Genomic DNA, 24,810 nt, shown 5'->3' with positions numbered 1-24,810 from the left:
TCTTTAAAAGAGCAGGCCAACATGAGTGAGAGTGAGTGAGTGAAGCCATCGTATGGCCAACATAACTTACCAGGATGGTCCACCCAAGAAGAAGTCAGACCAGTGATTGACGAAATTCAGTTTCTAAAACAAAAACTTGTATTTCTTTTACTAACGAGGTGTCCTCAAGCTTATGCAGTTCTGTTTATTTCAATTTGTAGTTCAGGAATACAGCTCATAATGCTTCAATTGTATAGTAAAATTATAAGAAATTTCTCTTCTTTTTACGCTAATAGATCGGCTTGTGTACATCGCTGTATGAAATTGTCACAAAATTGTCACATAAAAACAAGACTTCGTAGTCTTATGGACAACCATTTTCTCTATTTATTCAATGTAACTACATCACTTCATTTCATATTCGATTGATTTGTTGAAAGTGGTTCACTTTGATTTTATTTTGTAGTTAGTCTCTTTTCTTGGTTCCAGAACTTCATTGGTCATTCTACAGCCTGAGGAAACATCTCACGACCAAAAAACCTGTCGCGACGGTCGAAGCTGAGACTGTATCGTACCTTTATAGTCCCAGTACTCACATACGCCTCTGAGGCATGGATCCTGTCCAAAACAGACGAAGCCTTCTTAGCCGTGTTCGAGAGGAAGATGCTCAGAAGGATCGTTGGCCCCATATGCGTGGAACTGTGTATGACGACCACATCATCGTGCAGCGAATTAGGCTCGCCAGGCTCCGGTAGGCTGGCCATGTTAAACGCATGGCACCGGACGACCCAGCTCAGAAAGTCCTTTAGGGCCGTCCACACGGACAGATGAGGCGTGGTAGGCACAGATTGAGCTAAATCACATGGCTAAATCACAACAGATCAACAGACCATCAGTTGACGGTGACGATCTCGAGGTGGTAGAGGAGTTCTACTACTTTGGTACGATCGTAACTTCGGACAACAACGTAAGCACAGGGGAATCGTGTCTACTACGGACTCTACAAACTCCTGCGATCCAGAAGACTCCAACAAGACACGAAATGGACAATTTACCGCACCTTGATACGCCCGGCAGTCGTCTACGGGTACGAGTCTTGGACTATGCTGACGGAGGACACCAATGTACACGCCATTTTCGAACGGGCGTAAGGACTATCTTTGGAAGTGTATGCGGTTTGGCGGTGCTGATATCCTGACGGTAGTCAAAGCCGGAAGGATACGTTGGCTGGGGCACGTGAGGAGGATGCCTGAGTCATGCCCCACCAGGAAGGTCCTCGTCAGCGACCAGTTCGGCATGAGGCGTAGAGAAGCAGAGCGAGCTTGTTGGCTGGATCAAGTGGAGTCCAACCTGTCGGAGATCGGATGCAGCCGTGGATGGAGGACTGCAACCCTAGACCGAGTTTCCTGGAAACAGATTGGAGACCTGACCATGACGATTTTAAAATATAGTTTTGGGTTCTTCCTGTTTTACATTTTTTAAACTCTAGAATGGGCTCGATGTGCCAATAAAAAGGGCCATTTTTTTCGGAATCAAAAATGTTTCAACCATATTTCAGGTATTCAGATAGGTGGTGTTATTATACAATCACTGAAGAACTTTTGGACAATGAACGAGATGCGTAGATAGTTCAGTTGCTGATGATCATTGTATCAACATTTGGCAAAGTTATAACGCGTGGAAGTATGTTCTATTAATGGCGGTCACTGTAAATAGATAATTTATTTTAAATATTCTTTTTTTATATATACTTACACATACCTCTATGATTTACAATCGCTCGTGCTTCAACTGAAAAATCTTAATTAAATGAAGTTTTCTTTCACGGTTCGCAATTTTATCTCTTTCGGACGATTGCCAATTTAAAGTCAAGAAAAATAAGACAATACACCATGTCTACTGTCAATTGAAGTATTAAAACGAACTCAATTGAAGGTGAAAAGCTCTAGAGCACATATTAATTCTAAATAAACAAAAAAGTACAACCAAACCTAACCAAATTTGAATTTAAAACGAAATTTCGGATCGTAAAACGAACTTTTCGTGGACGTACTTACCAAACCCCCAGACATGCCGACAAAAAAGGAGGACCAAACAAAACAAAGAAAGGTAAAATAGTAATTGCTTTGTAACACGTTTAGATTATTATTGTAACGTTTGCGTTTCATTTTATTTTCTCCTTATGTTTTCTCCTGTATCGATTCACTTTAACTACTCCTATTGCTCTACCATTTCATATACACAATGTATTATTGGCACTTGATTTACTTTGTTATGCTTTTTTGTTTGTTTGTATATTCATTCAACCGTTTTGTATTGTATGTATATGTGTGTGTTTTTTTTTCTTGCCGCAATTTACCAAAGAATTGTTTGATAAGTATTTTGATCTGTTTTCTCTTAAGATTAGAACTAGAGTTACAGTAGTAGTAGTAGTAGTAGTAGTGTTACTATATATGTGTATAATGTTTTGTATATATATATATGTATATAAACGCTATCCAACTGTACGCTACGCTCGCTTTCTGTTTTCTGTTAAGCTTATTTCTATTCGCAATGGTTTAAATTATGATATTACGCTACCTTACCAGCTACTAACCAACTACATTTAAACGTTTGATTCGTTTTCAATTAGGCACTCGAAGTTCACAATTACGTTGCTATTATATATTACGCTATGTATTATTGTTGATATTACGCTTTCCTGTAGTTTTTTGTTTGTTTGTTTGCATTGCTCTCCAAACGCTCTTGCTCTTCCACCCTCGGTTGGAAGTACTCACAGAACTTAGGCGTGGGTTTTAGTGGGGCAGCAACCAACCAAAAAAAAAAAGCAAGGGGAAAAAGGGCGATGCAAGAAACCAAATTCGAGTCGCAAATTAATTATTACCCTAAGTGGTGGTGTAGGTGGTACTTTACAAGTGTTTTCATGAACGTTTAACTACCTAAAACTCTTTGCTAATGTTACAAAAAAAGAAAGGAAAAAACAAGGTTTACAAACACACAATTCTTACAAATTCTAAACCCCCCTTGTTTTTCGCCCTTTAAAGCGCGTCGCTTAATATACACACCACCATTTTGCTCTATTTTGCGATTCTATTGGCACCTTCCTGGGAGATAAAGCGTCTGTCAGAAGCAGTGGAAAGAGAGAGAGCAAGGGCGCGAGAAATTCCTTTTTAATGCACCGTTACAAATCAATCAGTCAGTCTAGCTTTTTTTTTTGTCATTCCTGTAGGAGGCTTAACCCCTACCCCCCCCCCAGCCCTCGAAATTATGATGATTCGAATCAAAAATCATAAAACAACTTTGGGCCTCGTGTTTTTGCTGACTTTGGGCCGCTTCCTTTTACACAGGAGAGCGTTACAAGCTTGACCCCTTTGGCTTTGGTACGGAAAGGGGGGCGAGGGGAGGGGGGGTTGGGCAGCAGAAGTCAGCAGTGTCACAGGATAGGATTTGTTTGCTGCTGTGTTTTTGTTTTCAATCGTGGTTCGAGTTGTTCGGTTTGCTTGCACCGACATTTGCTTCGGTCCGTTTCTCCCCCCGGCCGGGGTGTGTGGGGGGGGGGGGGGGGGGAGGGGGGGGGGGAAGGAGGGTACTGTTGCACTTCGCCAATTGAAGTCTAATTTTAGACACCAACACCCCAAAGGGTATGCTGATGATGATGATGCAAGCCAGAAACATAAAACCTTTCGTCCACCGATCCGATCGTAATCAAGCGGGACAACACCTTCCCATGCCTCCTACCCCCCCCGCCCCCCACCCCCCTCAATCCCCTCCCGTTCGGGTGACAGAAGAAAATTGCCCGTGTCCGCACAAACCCTCAAACAGGTGACTCAAAACCCCCTCCAAAAAAAGGTGAAACACATCGAGCGATTTACGCGCGCCAACAAACAATATTATTTGTCCAACGGGGTCAATGCGTAAATATAGGGGTCTAGTTCAAGAAATGCATGTGCGAAGCAGTTTTTTTTTCCGCCCTGCACATTGGTTGGACGGATCGGGCAACGAAAACGTCGTTGCCCCGGTTGGTTATGTGAAGCTTCTTACCGGCAGCACATTGCACCCAACAAGTCTCGCTCTCTCTCTCTGTCCCTCTCTGTCGCTTTTTCCCTGCCTCCTTGGTTCTGTTGGTGGGATGCTTTAGGGGAAATTCCCAGCACCAAAAAAAAAAAAGAAGGCAAATCGGTGTTCATAACGCACGCTGGTGGTGTCAAAAGCAAGTGAAAAAGGTGCGAAAAGGTGCGGCCCAAAACGTGCAAGGGCAAACAACAAACGAGGATCGAACGGTGTGGTAAAATGCAAATCATCCGTTTTGCACTTTTATCCCTTAAAAACATGCACCCCCGGTTCGGTGGGGTGGTGTACCTGGTGGTGGCCCTCCGGAACATCTTCCGAAGCCCGGCCTTGCTTTCTTGCGAGCGTTACCTGTCACCTGTGCACGAAATCTTCAATCGAACAACCCAGTTACAGGCGTCGAATGGTACGTCGGTGAACCTAACCTTAAACAGCGAGCAAAGAAAGTCCGCTAATGACACCCAAACTATGGCACCTGCGACAGAACACGTCTAATTGTGGGGAAATCCCGCGCTTTTCCACCATTTTTCTACCTAACTCTGGAGATCTCTGGCCTTATAAAAGTTAACTACGGGGTATGATGATGAGCGGGGAACCGTGCTGGTCGGTGTTGGTAGGGTCCTGTTAATCCCCGACACACCTGACATCCCGTCTCGCTCTCCACTGGTGGATTGAGGATATCTTCATTATAAAGAAATCAAGTCCTCAACTCAAAACAAGACCTGCTCGTTCTGGTAGATGCCCATCAGATTTTTCTTCAGAACCAATTTTCCCACTTGTTCTAGCAATATCTCTGTCTCTTGATCTGTTCTTGACGCTTTCCGACATCTTCCTTATGTTTTTCCCTCTCTCTCTCTCTCTCTCCTCATATCGTATAGTAAAATATCACATTTCAGTTAAATAAAAAAATTACATCTTTAAATGGCCTACAGGAAAATCAAGCAACCCCTCCCGTTTCTATCCACCCGTCACTCCAACGAGCCCCTTCCAATCATCAAACGACGAGCGGTGATCGCACCTCGGCATGATGGCGATGCTGATGATGCTGATGATCATCTTCCTGCTCCTGCTGCAGCCACTTCTCCACGTACTTGCGATTAATGTTGTACTTGGTCGCCACAGCCCGATAGTCGCCGCGGCAGGCCACATCATGGTAGAAGCTATCGATGGCCTGCTGCCTCAGCTTCTCCGACTGACCGTGTTGGTGGTGGCTGTGGCTGGAGCTGCTGTGACTGCTGTGGCTAGCGTTGTCCTCCTCCGGCCCGCTGCACACGGACGAGATCGAGGTGGAACTATCGTACCCGGACACCGGCGACGCCTGCGGTGAGCTCCAACCGCGCCCGGCCGGTACCACGGTACCGGCCGGTGCACCAGCGGTGAGCATTGTTTGCGGCGGCGAGGCAAGCAGATACGCCGGCGGACTTAGCTCGTAGTAGGCGGCGGTGGCGGCGACCGGCGAGCTGTTGCTCCAGATGATGGGATACTGTTGCTGCCGGTGGCTACCGACGATCGCCGGCGACATGGGCCGATCGACGATCGCTGGAGATTCGCGCGTCGAATCCTTATCATCGTCCGCCAACGCGGAATCGGGCCGCTGGTGCTGCTGCTGCTTTGGGGCCTTCTGCTCCGGTTCCTCCTCATCCAGCAGGTACGGTTTGAAGAGTTTCACCGATTTGGCCGGACGGCTTGTGTCGGGCGTTACGATCGGACCGCTCATCGCGGAGGAAGAACGTTTGCGGTCCGGCGTTGGGACGGCGGCGGACCGTCGGCAGGAAAGATCCCACGCCTGTTCTACCACACGTTCGAACGGTTGCTCATCCACTTCCTCCACGCTAATTTCTTCCTCTTCGCCCTCCAGCTGCTCCTCCTTAACTAAACGATCGTACTCGTAGGGTGTTTTGGCCGCGGACGGCGCGGGCGACTGTGAACCGGGCCGGGATAGATCGATCGGATGATCGTACCGGTGGGCGGTGGTGGCGGCGGCAGCTGCCGCAGCAGCCTGTGCCGTTGCAGCGAGCGCACGTATATGGCCATAGTAGTGACTGTCGGTCGTACCGTTCGTTAGCGATGGTGTTGCCGAGGCGGCGGCCAGCAACGGTACGGGCGAAAAGATGACCGATTGCTGATGGTGCGGCTGGTGCGCCGAATCACCGCCAGATGACGCTGCATCACTCAATTGGAGCAACTGGTGCGATGATGGGGATCGCCGTGCCATCGAGTTGGGTGACGCCGCGGAACACAGCGACGACGACGACAGTGATCCGGTGGAGGATGCAACGGAGAGGGGCGAACAGGAGGATACGGGTATTGCGGCCGATGTTGCACCTGTGTGGGTTAGCACGGGTGACAGCAGACCGGCGGCGCTTGCGCCATTCCGTGCGACGCGTTGTCTGACCACATCCAAACCAACTGGCTGCTGTACCGGTGGGACAGCGATCGGATGAAACGCCAATGGATGCACCGGCTGCTGCTGCTGCTGCTGCTGCTGCTGCTGGTGCAAATGATGCTGGTGGTGGTAGTGCAGCGCCGCTGCTACCGATGGCGCTTGCATCAGACCCGTCAATCCCGGATGATGATGCGGATGATGGTGGTGCATCGGCTGATAATGCAGGTGATGATGGGCCGGGTGATGCACATGGTGCGCCGGATGATGCAAATGCGGGTGATGCGGATGATTTAGGAGATTTATTTTCATCGCTGCACTGCCACTGTTTCCGTTGCTACTCGCACCGACACCGTTGCCGTGGCCCGACACAACACCGCTCGACGAGCTTCCGGTGCCGCCGGCACCGTTGCTGGTGGTGTTGGTGTTGCTGCTAGTGCTGCTACCACCACCGTTTGCCACGACCGAGCGCAGATTGGTTTCCACCTGCAGCCACTTCTGTATCTGCCGTCGGTGAATGCCGTACTTGCGGGCGGTCGCCCTTTGATTTCCCTTGCAGTCACCATCGTTCCGGTACGAGTCGAGCACCTGTAGCTTGAACTGTGGCGTAAAGATGCGCCTCGAACCCATCTTGGCCGAGTTGTGGACGGTGCTGCCGGTGGTGGTGGCGGTGTTGGTGGCCGACGGCGATGAAGAACCGGCAACACCCGCACGGCCCGTTAAAGATTCACTTTTGACAATCATTCCCGCGAGCGAACCGTGAGCCATACCGTACTGCTTCTGTTCGTAATTTCCACACATCCAAACACGCACACACACACACACTGTTGGAGTCGGATTTGTTTATTTCTATAGATCCTTTAAGGCACACCGCGTCACTGCAACAGTGCAATTGTTGCGCACGCACACATCGAAACACTTCGTACGTATAATTTTAAAGGCACACCGGGTTTGGATGCTATTTGCTTGCTGGCACATTAACGATACGGCACAAACATTGCGTTTTGTTTTTGGCGAATTTATTGCTGCTGCACAAACTGTCAAAAATGCTACACACCGCCTACTGCGTGTCTGTGTATGGAGACGCCCGGTGCGTATCTTTCCCGAAGCACGACAGCCCGGATGCGCTCGTGTGTCACGATGACGATTTGCACTTGTGCACTAACACACCGCCCCTGATATGCATCGACCAGTTTAGATGATTCTGTCGCAAAATTTTGGTCACTGTTTTGTGGGCCCACAGCGCGCAAACTTTATCTCCGATTAGGGGGTAATTAGAAAACGAAACCGAAGCACAATTATCTCTCTCTCTCTCTCCCGTCTGCCCGTCTGCTTTTCGTTGCTTTTATATTGTATAACAACGCGACCAACACACTTGCTCACACTGAGAAACCAATGTCATCACACACCGGAGAAGAGCAGAAACCAAAGGGGACACAACACAAAAATTCGAAGGCACCGAAGGAAGAACACACACTGCACCGTCGCGAAAAGGGCCGAAATTGAAACAACAATAACGCTTTTTAAAACACAAGAAACGCGACACACAAATCAACAATCGGCAGTGAACGGCGACCCTCTACTGCTGCTGTTGAGGTGTGCTTGCAAAGTGACAACACCTGAAATATTGGCGAGTGTGTCCGACGCTCGACTGTGAGCTCCGCGCGAGTAAGAAACGTGCGTGCGCCCTGCTGCAGTTTCTGTGAAGAATTGAGAAGAAAAAAAGGTCTCTTTCTCCCCGACCCGACAACATCGCGTTCGTCGATCGGCGCGGTATTCGGTTGTATGGGTGCCGCTGGTGAATGGAACACCCACACACACACACACACATACACTCACGCAACGGGCGGCAAAAGCAGCCCGTGTGTGTATGTTTGTGTGCGTGCAGTTGATTCATGCGCTTCATCACATGATCGTGCCGGAGAGAGAGAGAGAGAGAATGGTACAAGAGCGAGAGGGACCGGGTTCGGTTTGGTCTCGCGAGACAAGTGGCAACCCATATCACCTGTAATGCTGTGTGCTGGAGCGAGAAAGCATGAACGCTTCGGGCAGGTGCGGTGCGGAACGCGGTGAAGCAGTCCGATGGAATGTCGTTCGCTCGGTTTGTTCGGAAGAGGAAAAAGGAACAGGGAGGGGTGAAAAGGGAGGGTGAAACGCGTACCAAACGAGACAGTCAGCCGTCAGCCAAAAGGGGCTGATTTTCAACCGCGCGCGTCTGTGTGTGTATGTGTGGTTGGTTGGTTACATTCATAACGCCTACTGGTCTGCCGGAGCATCCGTTTTTCTTTCGCTCTTTCTCCACTCTCTTTCTCTATCGCTGACTCGCTCGCTCGCTCGCTCGCCGTCGTTCGATCTCGAGAATGCCACTCGGTCTGACCGGACTCTGCGAGATCGAAATGTTCCTCAGACCGCGCTTCCGCACCCCCGTCGGTCATTCCCATTAACTCTCAGCCACAGCACAACTCGTTTTCTAACCGTTCTTGCGTGTGTGTTTTTCGAGTTGGTTGCCCTGTTGCCGTCATCCGTCGCCGTCGCTGCCGACGCTTGGTGTGGGGCGGCTGGGCCACCTTCACCTTTCACCCTCGCCAAAAACCCTGCTGCGTACGTGGTTCCGCATGCGTGACAGCTCATCTCTCCCGTGATCGCATCTCGCTCAATGAGGTGAGAAGATTCCAAAACCGATCATGATTTATCGACGTTACAGAGTTTGCCAGGATGGTGGGAAAGGGGGAAGGTGTGTGGGGGGGGTGGAATAATATCTCCCTAAAAATAATTTCAATTTGACACATTCATCCCCACACGCGTATTCACCCGCCCTTCCTTTCTCTACGACCGACGATCGCGAGCATTTATTTAGCTGTGCCAAAAATGTTAAAATAAACCGCGAGTTCACTTAAAAACTATTGCTCTCTCATTCGCTACAACGTGTCATGCGATATTCCGCTCTTGCTCTTGATCCACTCACTCGCTCTCTCTCTCTCTCTCTCTCTCTCTCTCTCTCTCTTGCGAGCGCTCTGATCGACGGATGACGCTTGCTTCGATGGAACAGCATACATGCATGACCGCGCTACTGTTGTGTAGTTGTGTGTATCGGCGTGCGGCAAACGTGGCAACGCAGCACTACCAGTCGGTCCGATAATCGTACCGCTGACACTCGGTCTCGCTTGTTCATTCTACGGCCCCCACCGTCACCATCACCACCACCACCCGCTACCACAATCATGATTCGAATGAGTCTGGCATCTCGTTCTGCTGCTGCTCTCTCTCTCTCTCTCCATTCGACTCAACCGCCAACATTAATGCGCACTCACACAACGATGAATGGCGCGGAAGAAAAGCAACAGCCGCCGTGTGTGCTGTGCGGAGCGAACGCAAGGCCCGGGCCTAGACCGCACCAGACAAATTGTCGCCACGGCGGCTCGCTCTCGCCCTGCGTTCGGGCGTTCGTCCATGGCAAAACGCCGCAGACAAAGCGTCGCGCGGCGCACTGGAAACCACACATCGTCCGATGTGATGCGTGCTTCTTTGCTCGTTTCCTCTCGTTACCCCCGGGGTTTCACTGTTGAAGGTGTGTTGGATCGTCCATTAGGGCAGCGAGGAAGGGGGGGGGGGGGGAGGGTTCGCCACCGGAACGCAGTCAAAATGTCATTAACAATCTTATGTTTTAGAGGAAGGAAAAGGGAGGAGGGACGGCAAACATTAAAGCACAAATAAATCTACTAATGCATTAGCAAGTGTAGCACGCAAGTGTTGAGAATTAGTATACTGGAAGAATTCTAGAAGAAGTACTTTTTTTTAATTTCATTATGACAGCCAGGCCGTATTCCTTAAAATCTAATCTTGTGTTTTACTTTACATCTCATTCAACTTATATCCTATTTGGAGGGTAGTCATTTCCTTCTCCGTCAATTCAAGTGCACCTTATCCCGGATGAGATCGATTGTGGATGTTGCTGCTGCCAGGTATCGTTCTGCTAACAACTGACTCCCAAGAAAACCCCCTACACGTTCCGGATATTTTTTGGTGTTCGCCACACCATATCCTTGCCAGCATTTCCATGCAGAACGCATGAGTCCGAAAGCCACTGCAACTTTGTGAAGCTACAGTAGCATCTAACTCACGCATTCCGCCAACAGTAAAGCCGCCAGTCACAACTTCACGTCGTCCTAACCTAACTCGATGGGTTCAGGGATCCAATGTTGTCGCTGGCGAACCTAAAGTCTGCAAAACGCATGGAACCGATAGCTACAATAATCTTGTAAGGTTACTGCTGAATCGAATCCAGACATTCCGCCAACGAAAAGTTCGCCGGTTACGAAAAGGTCTAGCACCTTAGATCTCCTAAACCAAATTTTTTTTCGATTCTGAAAATCGATCGATTCTGAAGAATCCGCGCATATTCATAGTCCTTCTGTCCCAGGATATCGCGCATCGGCACCGCTGGGGATCTTCCCGATGTCCGAACGGCTGTTAAGACTCCGGCTCTAGTCGCATTGAACTCCAAACACGACCGGAGTATGTGGTCAATGTCGTGGTATCCGTAGCTACAGTTGCAAACCCAGTGATCCAGTGAAACCAGGGACGCAGGGAAACCTGTGGCGAAATGGAGAAGAAGAATTAGTTAGTGTTTTGACATATTTCTTGTTATGTGCCATACTAATCAGTTTACATTACATTCTTAGAGATATTGGGTTATAAGTAATTATACACAAAGACGCCTATATGGGAGTCCTTCTTCTTCCTGGCTTTACTACCTACTAAGTCATGCCCGCCATTTTGCCTTCTAGACGCCAACGCCTCACTAGACTTTTCGATACCATGTAGTTGAATATTTGACTTCTTCACTACGGAGGAACGGTCTGGATGGGATTTGAACTCAGGTCTATGGCTATGCCGTATGAAATCTGGCATAGCTACCACCTCTACCACCAAGAGATATTACAGGCCTTCCAAAATTATAATTCATAGTACTGAACTTGGGTGTTCCGGTGGTAATGCGACATTGGCCCCGGTCTTAACACGGCGGGACCGGAGTTCAAAGCCCATCCAGACCGTACCCCAGTAGTTGAGAAAGCTCCAAATACGTGGTATCGGCAAGTCTGATAAGTCATTCGATGGCCGGCGTGACCCCAGAAAGTAAAGTTGGATTGACAATTCGCTTAAAGGTAATTAAAGTCACGAGAAGTCTTCCATTTTTTTTTACCTATTTACTATTACCTACTAGATTGTTGTGACGTTAAGTTTATCAATTTTTACCCTTGACTTTTTGCTTCATGGAAAGACGATAATCAGTCACCATTTTGCATCATTTTAATGTAAAATAAAACCCTTAAATAAACCAAACTATTCTCATTATATAACCCACCAAGACATAACATGGCTAGTTGCGAGTTGCAATTAATCCAAATGACGTGCCAAGTGTGACATTTAGGTTCCTAAGGTCAATGGTAAACACACACAGTGGCACAATGGAAATCGTGCGTATCATACGGCAACGTGCCTGTTCTACCTGTGTGCCATCGTCATGGTCATCCCCATCGGGACTGTGTCCTGTAACCGGGGGAACCCAATGTTGCATAACCTCACAAACTGCAACTGCAGTGAAAGGTCCTTGAGGCGATAGAGCCGAGGAACAGCTAGGGTGCTCAGCGACTGGGCAAAAAGGAACACCACAAACAGCACCATCCTCCCTCGAAAATCTAGATCATAATTCAACCCACTACTGGCACTAGTTTGCACGGTCACCTTCGGCTGCCACTGGGGGACACTTACTTACGCACCTGCATCCGCGTGAACTCACCACCTTCTCCTCCACAATTGCGCAACACACACACACCGCGAGCGCACCGAGGGTGGTTCGGGTTTTTCTTGTCCTTTTGTCCTTCACCGTGTGCGACCTCGCCGAGGCGCGAAAGGCGCCTGACAGGTTAGGACCATTTCCTTGACTTTCCAGGAGATCAGCACACACACACACACATTCACAAGCACATCTAGGCAGCACCGCTGTAAACGCATGTCCTTCGTTTGGGGGCTCCTTTCACTGACCTACTGAAAGGGCGATTTGTGGACCGTGAGAAAGCTACGCTTGCGTTGCGAGGTGTAATAATTATGGAATTTTTTTTGACAAAATACACATACACCGAGGCGTGTGACGATTACCATTCGTACTAATTTTATTGCAGTTTTAATAACGATTAAATTGTGCCAATGGAAAGGCAGTCCTTCGGGATGGAGTTAAACAGACTTTATCCGCCATTTTTTTTTCATTTCAGCTACCCAAGGCTGAAATGGGTTTAGAAAGACGCAAGAAGAAACGCAATGCAAACGATCGAGAAAGTCAAAAGTCATCGCGAAAATGGTGTACAAATTAAAATGGACGCTTAGGCGCGCACGTGGTCGGCGTGGCGGTTTTTGCGTCGTTTGTGGCGCGGAGTAGCGCAAACGGCCTTATTGCTGAAGAACGGGTTAGAACGCGGGAAAAAGAGCACCAAATATAGACTGTCCAATCTAATTCGGAACGGCGTTGGGACGCGTTTTGGCTAAAAGGTTTCAAATATGACTAATAAAAAGAAATCAACAAGAGATCAGTAAGGGATCGACGAATTAGAATTGCAAATTTAAAGCATCAAGTAGAATGTTATTCTTGTGCAGCGATTTATGTAGACGAGCCTTGACAACTGCTTTAAAAATAATCATCATTGCGTAATCGTAATTAAAAAAGAAATCCTCCACTCGTAGGTATGTCGTCTGACTGCTTCAGCTAACCCTCAAGAACGATGATTATTCAAGCTCGATCCACAGCGATCGCAGAAGGCGCACAAAAAAAGCCTAGCTCGAAGCAGCAACAGCAGCAGACTTTGACGCGCAGTGAAAAAAAACAACGTGATTTTAAGCGTTCTCGTCCCAGCAGCAGCCATAGCTCGGGAGCATGGGCGCATGGTGGAAGACAAATGGAGAAAAAAAAGAAAAGACGAAAGAAGCCCGACCGACAACACCCAAACGCTGTACGAACGAAAGCTGCAATAGCGCCCCTAAAGCACGGAAGAAGGGTTACTTGTTGCTTGTGGTGGATCTTTCTCACTCTCTCGCGCGCTCGCTCACTTCCAGCGCGAATGGCGGCGTCTGCCTGGCTGCCACGCTGACATTTGCGCTGTTGACTCAACGCAATGACGCCAGGCGGGTGTGTGGGTGCGGCTATGTTGGTAATGTTTGCGGGACGGGATGAACACCAACGCTAGAGAGCGCATGGAGATGCTGATGCAAAATAAAAAAAAAAGAAAAGCAAGAACGGAACATACAACAACTCCATGCTGTCTGCCGCTGACGATGCATAATCGCGATCGCAGCAAATCCAGCCGTGCACAATGTTTGGCGCGGAATGCATCCCACCCTGTGTGTGAGTGTGTATTGGGTCGAGGGACGACGGATGGGTGGGTTGCCATAATGTTGCCAGGCGTTCGAGTGGGAGTCATTTCCGGTGAACGTGCGTTCTAAATCGTTAACGTTACTGGAACGGATGATGATGATGATGATGGTGGTGAAGTTTGTTTAAAAATCGGGGTATTAGAATGTTACGGCCAAGCCCTAGAGTTCCAGGAGGAGTAAAATGAAACTTTCTTTTAAAAATCTACTTCACTAACTAGATGCATAAAATAAACGATCATGGTGGAATGTTTAAGAGGCAGTATCCGGGTCAGGCTCTTTGGATTATTGTAGATGGAATTCTAATGTTTCTTACGAATCTAGTAGAACCTTCTATAAGGGTAATATGCGGCAATTGGGACATATGGCCTTCAGTTGCTGCTAAATTTAAAGCTGTAAAATCATTTCTCTGACAGAGCGAAAGCATACAGCGACATACCCACACGTTCAGCACCAAGACTCTATACCTGTGACTCCGATAATCGTTTTCTGCTTGATTCCAGGTCACTCCGGATTAAACAGAATCAGATCAGAATCAGAATAGACCTCAGCAATAAACTTCTCCCCATCAAGCACAACACCACTTCATGGGAAGATACCGAATCCAGCCACCATCAACAAGTCCTATCCCTGCTTGGAATAGGACATACGAGCCTGACCCATTGCTACATCCTGAACAATTCCAATCCTTCAATCTGCAGCTTCTCTGGCGTTGACATCACTGTCCGTCACATCCTCACCGATTGGCAGACACCTGCATCCATCAAATGCTGAACTGGATGCGATCCTACCTCACCTCGAAGCATCAACGGGTCTTCAGGAGTACCACAATGGAGCAACCTTGGTCCGCTACTCTTCGTAATATTCCTGAACGACGTCACACGTGTGCTTCCTCCTAACAGCCACCTGCTTTACGCGGATGACGCCAAATTGTACCTACCGATACGCAACCAGGAAGATCAGCTGCATCTCCAGAATGCTCTCAGCGCGTTCCAGTCCTGGTGCTGTAAGAATGGCTTGGAGATATGCGTCGACAAGTGCGTTTTGGTTACGTTTGCCAAAAAGCGTAATTCCTTAATCTGCACGTATATACCATTAACGACACTGCCCTTGTCCGTAAAAGCTGCGTCAGAGATCTAGAAGTGCTCCTGGACGATAAGTTGAGCTTATAAGACCAGCTAGAGCACATCGTCGCTAAGGGTAATCAACTAGTTGGCATTCTGAAGAAGTTTGCGCACGATCTTACCGACCCGATTGCCGTTAAGACTCTGTACTGCTCCTTAGTTCGGTCTGTGGTGGAATACGCATCCGTGGTGTGGTAGCCCATATCGGCACGCACGTTGGCTCGCATGCAATCCATCCAGCGTAAATTTACACGGTTTGCGCTGCGTTGTTGGAGTGTCCAGGTGGACCACAATGGACGTTGAGCGTTACTTGGTCTGGAGTCGCTGGAACAGCGGAATTGTAACGCATAGAGAGTTTTTGTCGCAGATCTACTCGACAATCGCATCGACTCGCCGGCGCTGCTCTCTGCTATCAACATTTACGATCACTTCTTGACGTAGGGGAACGTCGTACTCGTTTTGGTGCCTCTGATACGATCCCTGCGTTCCTTAATTGTATACGTACAGTGCGGCCAATTACTTGTTGAATGTAAAACTGTAATTGTTAACTGTAAATGTAAATCGTAGAAAAAGAACCTTCAAGCGGGTCACATATGGTCCGTTGAATTCAACAAATAAAATAACAAATAATAAATAACAACAATCGTTTTCTACTGGATTCTAGGACATCCCGAAATCAAGGGAAACGAAAAAGGTGACCGTCTGGCAAACAGAGGTCGTCCAGCAGAAGCACTCTTTCCCATCGAGATGCCATCCGCTTTACCAACGTCAGAATCTCTTAACACTGGAACACCACCTGGCAGATCCAAGACCTCAGCAATAAACTCTACCCTATCAGTCCCATTCGAGTCCTATTCCTCCTTCGAATAGGACATACACGGCTAACCCATTCCTACTTCCTCAATAAATCCACCTACCAATTAGACAACAAATTACGCGACAATCCTATTACCAGAAAAACTGCATCAGAACCGCCTTATTAGATTTTTAAGGATCAGCCATTTATACAGATAAATTTACGCCATAATTTTCGATAATAGATAAACCACATCAGCATTAGTTTTGTATTAGTATTAACCACTTTTATACAGTATACAGTAGAGAGGTGAATGTAGCCTCAGAGACTCAATGCCTCTAGGTATTCCACGATGTATTTCCAACCGCGCGACGCTCTATCTGAACGGCGACAATTTGTCTGGTGCTGTCTAGGCAAGGGCTTTACGCTGACACAGGGGTAAACAGTTGCCTATCGGTGTTCGTTTGCGCCTACAGGGAAGATGCAAGCGAAGCCAATATAATAAACATGGCGACCTAATCAAGCCTTTACAGCGAATGTGAGCATGTGCGTTGGAAATTGATGAGTAAAATAAAATAATGTTTCAGAACATTTGAAACGAAAGAGAGGAACTTTGGTAAATTGGTAAATCTTAACACACTAAATGCACTTCAGTAACTTCGATTACACGACGCCACTCGCTCTCGATCACTCTTGACTCACATTGCAATCTTGAGGAGGCATTAGAATGTAGCTACAATCATTAGACAGAACAAAGTCACTCTTCCGGTGGTGATTTTCCGTCCAATCGTCCGATTAATTTCTACATATGTTCTACAAAGTGTAAAAGAGTCCCCCATCGTCCGGGGAGGGGACGGAGATTAATTCACGTTACAAATTCTAAAACAAACATACGTCCGCTCACTTCCCAGGAGGTGTGTGCACGATGCAAACACTTCCCCAGTGCTGGCGCCACCAGTTTGATCGTGTGTGCGAAGTGCAGGTGACTCATCATAAAATGCCCGTGGCCGGTAATTTACTTTGCTGATGAAGGTGCATTCGCGGTGTGTACGGGAGGTGGAAGAAAAAAAAAACCTGCACGAACAATTATATCAATTCGCAGGTGGGGGAAGAACGCGAAATGAGGGAACTTTTTTCTTTTCGTTGTTGTTCAAATCGACCTTGATCGATTGTCACGATCACGGACGTAGTAGTAGGGAGGGTAATTATATGCTTCCTGTGACAATCTTTGTAATGATGCTGAATGCTTTGTATGATGGGAATAAAAACTGACGTTGCGATTTGTTTCGAAGCGTTGTCATTACTCATTTTGCCGCGGCTCAGAATGTGATATATTGTGTTGGTATGACTTTGGTTTTCTCGGCTTGGTTCTTTCGTTTGTTTCCAACGCTCAAGCATCTTATACAGTTAGATAGAAATAACAGCTTCCGTACACAGCATATGGGAACAAAGGCTATTACCAGGAATCTTTGTAATCGGTTTCTTAGAAGCTGGCAGTGGGAGGTCCAATGGCGCTGAGCTTAATGATTTTAGTAATCGCTCTTACACATCATCGATAAGGGGTAGAAATCTTCCCAGCTTTGCACAAGTTGAATATTTTTTTTGTTTTAATTCTAGTTTAAGTTTTATGGATCGGTGTCGCTGATTTTGTGCAATTTTCCTCCTTGTTTTTAGCCTCATCCGGGGCATGCTCGGTAGTATATAAAATTTGGATTTATAAGAAAATGATACACCTTCACTTATTTCTATTTCAAGAAATGAAGTGACATGCAATTAAGGCAAATTCTAGCTTGAAGAAAGCTTTAAGATTTAAGAGCTAATTAAAGGATAATAAAGGAATTCTTTAATCGGCCCGGAATATGCTCTCGTGGTAACAGTTGCCAACACTAAAGGGCCTGATGTGAGTTCCCATTTATTTCCGTCAAATCGTAAGCAGAATTGATTATCCAGAACAGGGCCAATCAAGGAAAGTTAGACAGGGATCTCCAAGCTCTATCAGAAAGTCTTGAGATCCTTGAGCTGTACAGTTAGTGGAGCTTAAGAATAGGAAGTCATCGACATCGAGTCTTGCTAATTAGGCCCAATAGCACAATAGTCTCCACACGACATGACCGGGGTTCCAATCCCAAGGGGACCGATCTCCTGTAGTGAGGACTAACGATCCAACTACGTGATATCAGCAAGTCAAGGAAGCTCTTCTATGTCCGGCGTGTCCTAGTAAGGGAGTTGGGACAAGAAGACGAAGAATAAAAAGCTTAATAGGAGACTTCAGATGGTAGAGATGAGATCTGCGCCGGTTTTCACACGTCAGGATCAGGATACAACTCCCAACCGGACCATTTCCCTCATATTGACTACTGATTATACAACTACGAGGTATCAACAAGTCTAGTAAGCCAGTAGCTGGTCAGGGTGCCAAGCCAAGATGGAGAAGTAGAAGCGTATAAATATGGCGAGTCACCCAATGTGCGATCATATCACTAGATCTCGCTAGATCTCATACGAGTAGTGTACATCACGTTATGTAATCCCATCTTGTATCAAGAGCCATCTTGATAAAACATTAATTTGTAAGCCTACAATAAGATCTCATAAAATCCTATGGACTGAGGAGCACTTTTGTAAAACAATTTCCTGTTTTCGGAGAGTCCTCTTGATAAACATAAAAACTCCACAAGCGGTTCCTTAATGTAACTTCATGGCGTAAAGACTCTATTAACCAGTCTTTACAATTCGAAGAAATCTTTAGCTAAACAAACACTAAAATATATCTGCTTTGGTGGCAATTTCGCTTCTCCCTTGGACGGACAGCAGCTTTCTCAGCAGCTTCCTAGCGACAAATCTCCAACCGAAGGTGACTCAGACCATTCTTGCTTATCCCATCTAATTTCCAACTTATATTGCTGACTTAAATCTTCATCCCCAAAAAAACACGACCAACCAAATCTCTCGCAAACCGTTCATCTCCTTCACAAGCAATATCAGAACTTGTTCCTGCTTACGATCGCTAAATCTCGCTACGTGGCGCTATTGAGCGTTTTCACCCTCCCTCAGTAATCGTGTACCAACCTGCCCGCCTGACCGGTGCTCCCACAACTGAGATGGAATGAAAAATCACCCACCACTCCTCAACCTCCTGTGCTGTGTATGTTTGAGAGGAACGATCATCATCATCATCATCAACGTACGCTGGTTCGTTCGTGCGTTGGCATAAAATTCTGTCCGCTAATCTTCTTCCCCGCACCCTTCATCTCCCTCCCTCTCCCACCTCCCTTCTTCTCCACCAAGCTCGGGCGCCATGGTGAGCCGTTCTCGATTCCGCGGTTGATTGGACGTTCTCTCTCTCGCTCGCGCGTACGCCACCCTAGGCGCGCGAGATACATCATGGACCCGCCACAACGGCCACGAAGGGAGGCTGTGCGTGCGTGTGTGTATATACGAGCACGCGTTCCTACGCACACAGCGACGCCAAACGTTGTGGCCCTGGATCGCAGATGCGCCGCTTTGGCTGCCGACGCCGATCGGAGTCGGCCTAGCGCCTCCGGTTTAGCTCGTTCTCGCGCCATACGCGCCGGAGGGGGGAGGACGCATTGTTTGGAGTAGGGAACAGGGTGCACTGCCCTATCTGCCTGCCTGCCAGCCCCGCGATCACCTGTCCCGCCAGGTCGCGTCTCGTTTACTCGCATTCGAACGATCGCTTTCATCTCGTGGAGCTGCAATTTCAACCAGTTGTCGCGTCATGTCTTGCGCTCCAAGCGCTCTCCTTCGTCGTCCCACCCGTGGTGGCGCGCTCCTATTTGGTCATGGTGATCAAGCAGGCGTCCTCCCGCTGGTGGTCAAGAGAGGTCGGGACTGCTCCGCAAAGCCACCCACCGTTCCAACTGCTTCAATCCGAAAAAAAAAGGAGCCAGGATGACTGGGCACGATCAGCACGAAGTACGAGACGATCAGGCAAAGATGCGGCCGGTCTTGTCTGGGTTGGGTGAGGTAAGTGAAGAAAATCTTGTTTGCGTTTGGTGGCCATCCTCAAGCCTTCCTTCGTACATCGTTTGCCCTGGACGTCGCCCCATCCGTGGGGTTGCGTCCAGGGGCGACTTTCCAGCGCATTAATGATTTTCCAAACATAGTTTACATCTTTCGATACAGGTTTCTTCGTTAAGGGTTGGACGAGGTGGGCTGGCTGGCTTCATCTTGACCCCCCCCCTCCCCCCTCCCCCGACCCCTTTTGGGCGCATCGCATCCCAACACCCTGTTCGAAGTTATGCTTTGCCTTACGTTTCGTCGATTCTCTTGCCATCGCGCCTGGCGTTCTTGTGCTTGTGGCTGTGTCTTTCTGAACCTTCTCGCTGTTTTTTTCGAATTTCCTTTTCGGTTTGTATCTTCCCTTGCGTTGTCTGCCTTTCTTTACTTTATTCTTCCCACTTTTTTTTATCTCCTTTTTCTTCGATTGTTCGTTATCGTGTTTTTTTTTGCTTTCGTTTCGTTTCGTTTGCTAGCTGTTTTTGTTACATTTCGGGTTACTTTTGTAATCTCCTGCACGTATTCTGTCTTCGCATTCTTTCGAACTCATTTCGTTGGGATGTTTTGCTTTTTTGTCTTCACTCGTCTAACTTTTCTTTTTTAATTTGTTTTATTTCCTTTACATTTTTTTTTCTATATTTATTGGTGTTTGTGATTCCTTTTACAAAAATTCGATTCAAGTCTCGTGGGTATTTTTTTCTTCGTCTTCTCTCCACTATGCTTAATCTCTGTTTTTCCCTCAAACACAGTCCTTTGGTGGGCAATTTTGTTCCTTAGAATTTTTTTTCTGTGTGCTCGTTGGCACACACACACACCCAGCGATGAAATAAGGGATGCATTCATGGTGTCCGTTCTCGGTTCTGGTGCAACCGAAACCCTGCCACGCGGTTGCAATGTAACAATCTCGGAACACGGCAGAAAAGGAAAGCACGATACGCGACGAAGGGCCTTATTACATCGGGCAGGTCGGTCATTTAAGTTGAAGGAGACGCAAGAGGTAAAGAAGTAGAAAATAAAGGATAGAAACACGAAAAGAATAATGGGTTTTGTAAATTTTCAATTTTTATCTTCTACGACCCATTCCGCCGCATCCTCTGTCCAGCATATCAAACAGTTTATTCGAAACGCGCATGAACCGGATGAACCGAATCGATCGACTGCGTGAGTGCGTGCGGGCGAAGGATGGGCGAGTGGGTGGTGGGCGGTTGCCACACGTTTAACACACGCTCGATCGTTCGCTCGCGGTGTGATAGAGCGAGATGGAACCAGGCGGCGCCAAACCAGCTTCGATCAACGCAAATACACACACACACACAGGCAGACAGCGCGATACATATCCATGGAGAGCGCGTCGTTGTTCGTAATACGATCGAAAGGAGATCGAAGCGCCGAGCACCGCCAACACACAAAACCGGGCCGAATGCTGCGTGGAATGTGTGCGTGTTCGGGGTGGGACGGCGCATGGATTGGGGGTGGTTGGCTGCTGCTGGTGGTGGTGGTGGTGTGTGACAGGAAGTTTTCATTTCACAAATTATGAGCTTCGCTCGCATCCGTACGTGTCCGGCGCCTAGAGCAAAGCAAGCGGGGCGCTTGCTTTTTTTGTTTGAAACAGAGAGAAAAATTGATCTTCATTTTTATTTTATACGCCCCGTGTGTTCACGGGGTGAGTGTTGTTGTGACTGCCCGCGGATGATCTCCTTCATTTAATCCTGCAAACAATTCTGCGCTTGTGTCCCCTTTTTTCCTGCTTGTTTTCACTTGCTGCAACATCGAAATAACATCAACAACATCACAAACAGCGTACACAAAAACCAGGATGGTTAATTAAAGGCCTCCCCTCACTCACGCTCTTTCTATCTCTCTCTCTCTCTCTCTCTCCCTCTCTCTGTCTCACATGCACTCGCACACAAGCCATGTATCGCGTTCTCGTTTGCGCCTGCTTGTTTCGTTCGCTCCGTCTCCGGCTGCACCACGACAAGTCGCCGATCAGTCTCGTGTGCGAGGGCAAGCTAGGCGCCACCAGGCGCGATAAACTCACGGTTTTTTTTTTTGGATGCTGTGCGCACACCGTGGCCGAGTGATGTTCGTGTGTGTGTAATTTTGTTTTCTTTCCTTTTATAAATCGTATTCCACAGCAAACATTAACTGCGTTCTTGCGGTGTTGGAGTTGGAGTTGGGGGTGGAAGGGAAAGGTGGAAGGCACAAAAAAGCCCCCAGGTTGTTGGATTGAATTTCTTGTTAAAGTGAAGCATTTTGTTGGAATGGAGAAGGGCAGAAAGGTTTGGACTTGAAGTTATTGCTTGATTTGTTGAAGGTTGGTGTTATTTGTTTTTATATTTTAAAGTGAAATAAAAATAATATTCTATTTTGGAGTGTCCTTTTTAGCTTAACAATAATTTAAATTAAATTAAATAATTTAATTTCAATAACAGCTTTTGTAAACTTGGTCCTTAGTGCAGCCAAATTCAGGTTCTCCCGTAGTGTGGACTATTTATTGTACTTCGTGGAATCAAAAAGCAGAGCAAGCCATTCGATGACCGGCGTGACCTAGAAGGTCGTTAAGCAAAGAAGAAGAAGAAGACCTCTCAAAAGAAATCCTAAAGTTCTTGATGCAAATGTCGTACTATCAAAGATTATTCATCTTATTTGGGTCTAGAACCTTGATAGGTCTTGAGCTGTCTTTACTGGCTTTCTTGACTTCATTTTACCTTGAGAGGCTAATGTAGTCTGAGATAGTCAGCTGTATAGTCTGTCCTTACTATGGAGGAACAGTCCAGATGGGAATTGAACCCATCTGGCCCCGGTCCCGGTCCTGGCTTATGGCAAAAAATGGCGACACTGAGAAGAAAAGAGACAGCAGCCATTACACCGCTTACAATCTCTTGGGTTTGATGTGAGCAGGTTTGATTTATTAGGGGACCCAATGTCCTTCCCGCCCAGGGCCTCCAAGGGTCTCCCTTCACATATTCCTTCCCGCTTATTATATATTGACTTATTTGCTCAATCTGTGTTTCCTTACAAGATCCAGGTCCATCCTATAAAATCATCGGACAAGTAAAGAATCCCAACTCGTCTCAAAACATTTAAACAAAAACTTAAGCTTTGTTCCGCTGCTTGAAATACTTTGCTTCCGTCCATTTCATCGCATCTATCCGAAAATTGTAGAGAGAAAAAAATATATCTTTACAATCATCCTTTTGCTGCAACGAAACTCATTCTTTCGCAAAGATCATTCCTTCCAAAGCCCGGCACCCCCTCAACACGAGATCACGTATCAAGGTGAAACCCAAAAACGAAACAAAACTGTAAAAAATAAAAGAGAACCAACGAGATCTCGTGATCTCTTTACAAGCGACGACCAAAAGGGAACTTGCAAACTTTCGTACGTTTCGAAGACTTTAACGATATAAATAAAAAAAAAACAACAACAATCCCAGAGCGGCCATTTCGTGTGTCCCGAGCCAGGGCGCCATGTTGGCTCCGCACTGTCTGACCAGCAAAGCAGGGCAACCCTGTAAAGTAGATCCCTAGCGCACTAGGCCTTGTTTTTCTTGCTGCTTTCGTTCCAGGAGCTGTTGGACAAGCAGGACCAGGAATGGAAACAATGCACCGATTAGAACGATGAAAAGAGGTTTCAATTTCGTGGAAGTGTCAAAGACATTGCTTGGCTAAGGGGGTTTTGGAAGTCACAACCGCTAAAGCAAACCGAGCCGACACCCGAGTTTGCAAATGGTAAATAGTGCCAGGGGTTGAGACCTAAACGAGTAGCACACATCGGGCTATAAACGCCGCTTGCCGTGGGCCAAAGTACGCGCATCGAACCGAATCTTCCAGGAAGCGAGAGCGCACCGGGAGTTACATTTTTTTGTTTGGCTTTACCTCTTGTGGGCCTTTCTTCTTTTTTTTTCAGGGGTAGGAAAAGGTTAAACGTGGTTAAGGTAAACAACAAATAAGATGCGAGTATTTTTAAAACAGTGTCCGCACGGAACGCACGGATGGCCCTTTGGCGCGACGCGAAGGAAGCTGGCCACAGGGAGGCTGATCGAAGGCTGAGTTTGAGGGAAGAACGTGAAGGGCTTGGACTGTGTGCGGTTGGTATGCCCCGAGAACGAAAGGAAGATGTTCCACACCTTCCTTTACGGTGGTGTTACTTCAAGCTTCGGCACTTATGGGGCACTTTTTCATCTCGCCCTACGTCCCAAGATGCGCATCCCCCCCCCCCCCCTCTCTCTCTCTCTCTCTCTCTCTCTCTCTCTCTCTCTCTCTCTCTCTCTCTCTCTCTCTCTCTCTCTCTCGACGGATGCAGCATCCCAAGTGGGCAAAAGGGTTTTCTTTTGGCGCTTTTTAGCCTTTTCTTGCTTTTTTTACCTCAGATTTCTATATCTAAATGTGTGTGTGTGTGTCTGCAGGTATGTGTGTTTGGGTTTACCTTTTATCTTGTTTTGTCTTCCACTGGGAAGACGGGAGAAGAAGCGACGAAACGGTAGGAAGAGTGAAGGTGTGAAAGCACATTGCAGTAGCGCTGCTTCAAGTGGAAGTGCATATGCACCCTCACCCGACCCTCCAAAGGGCACAGTTTTTATTTAAAATTATTGCTTGAGATGTGAAAATGATGTTGACCTTTTGCCGTTGAACTTTGAAGGGCTCGGATAGCTATTTTTGAAAAACTTTTCCTTAATTTTCAATAAACAGATTGCAGTAGATTGGCTTTTGTTTCAAGGTGCAAAGGTGGGCCATGTGTCTGGTTTGATTGATGCTTGAAGTTATTAAACCTGGACAACATAATCCATTATTTAGCATTATTGCTGTGAAGTATTCCTTGTTTTAAAATTGCATCTTTGTAAGGATATTGCAGTATTTCAGTAGCTGGGTCGATAGGTTGAATGGTTCTGCCGTTGAAGCTAAGATTACGAAATTGCTTACTCATTTACGGAACATTCGGTTGCAACACGTTTCAAGTGCTTAAATTTTGAGTGTTGTGAAGCGACATTGTCTGATGAAATAGGAAGTGAAAAATA

General features: G+C 47.2%; 2 protein-coding genes across 2 annotated transcripts in view; both read right to left on the bottom strand.

The window, feature by feature from the left end:
• LOC126556500 (uncharacterized) overlaps positions 1-24,810 on the bottom strand; it is a 518,397-nt gene that overhangs the window by 98,610 nt on the left and 394,977 nt on the right. The gene's annotated exons all lie outside the window — the stretch shown is intronic.
• On the bottom strand, positions 5,042-7,231 carry LOC126555961 (AF4/FMR2 family member lilli). Its single transcript, XM_050211105.1, has one exon. The coding sequence runs from the start codon at positions 7,229-7,231 to the stop codon at positions 5,042-5,044; it is 2,190 nt and encodes a 729-aa protein (XP_050067062.1).

This window comes from Anopheles maculipalpis, chromosome 2RL (genome assembly GCF_943734695.1).
Source record: "Anopheles maculipalpis chromosome 2RL, idAnoMacuDA_375_x, whole genome shotgun sequence".
Classification (NCBI taxonomy): Eukaryota; Metazoa; Arthropoda; class Insecta; order Diptera; family Culicidae; genus Anopheles; species Anopheles maculipalpis.
Note: the sequence above shows the minus strand (reverse complement) of the source record. Positions and strands in the feature narration are given on the sequence as shown.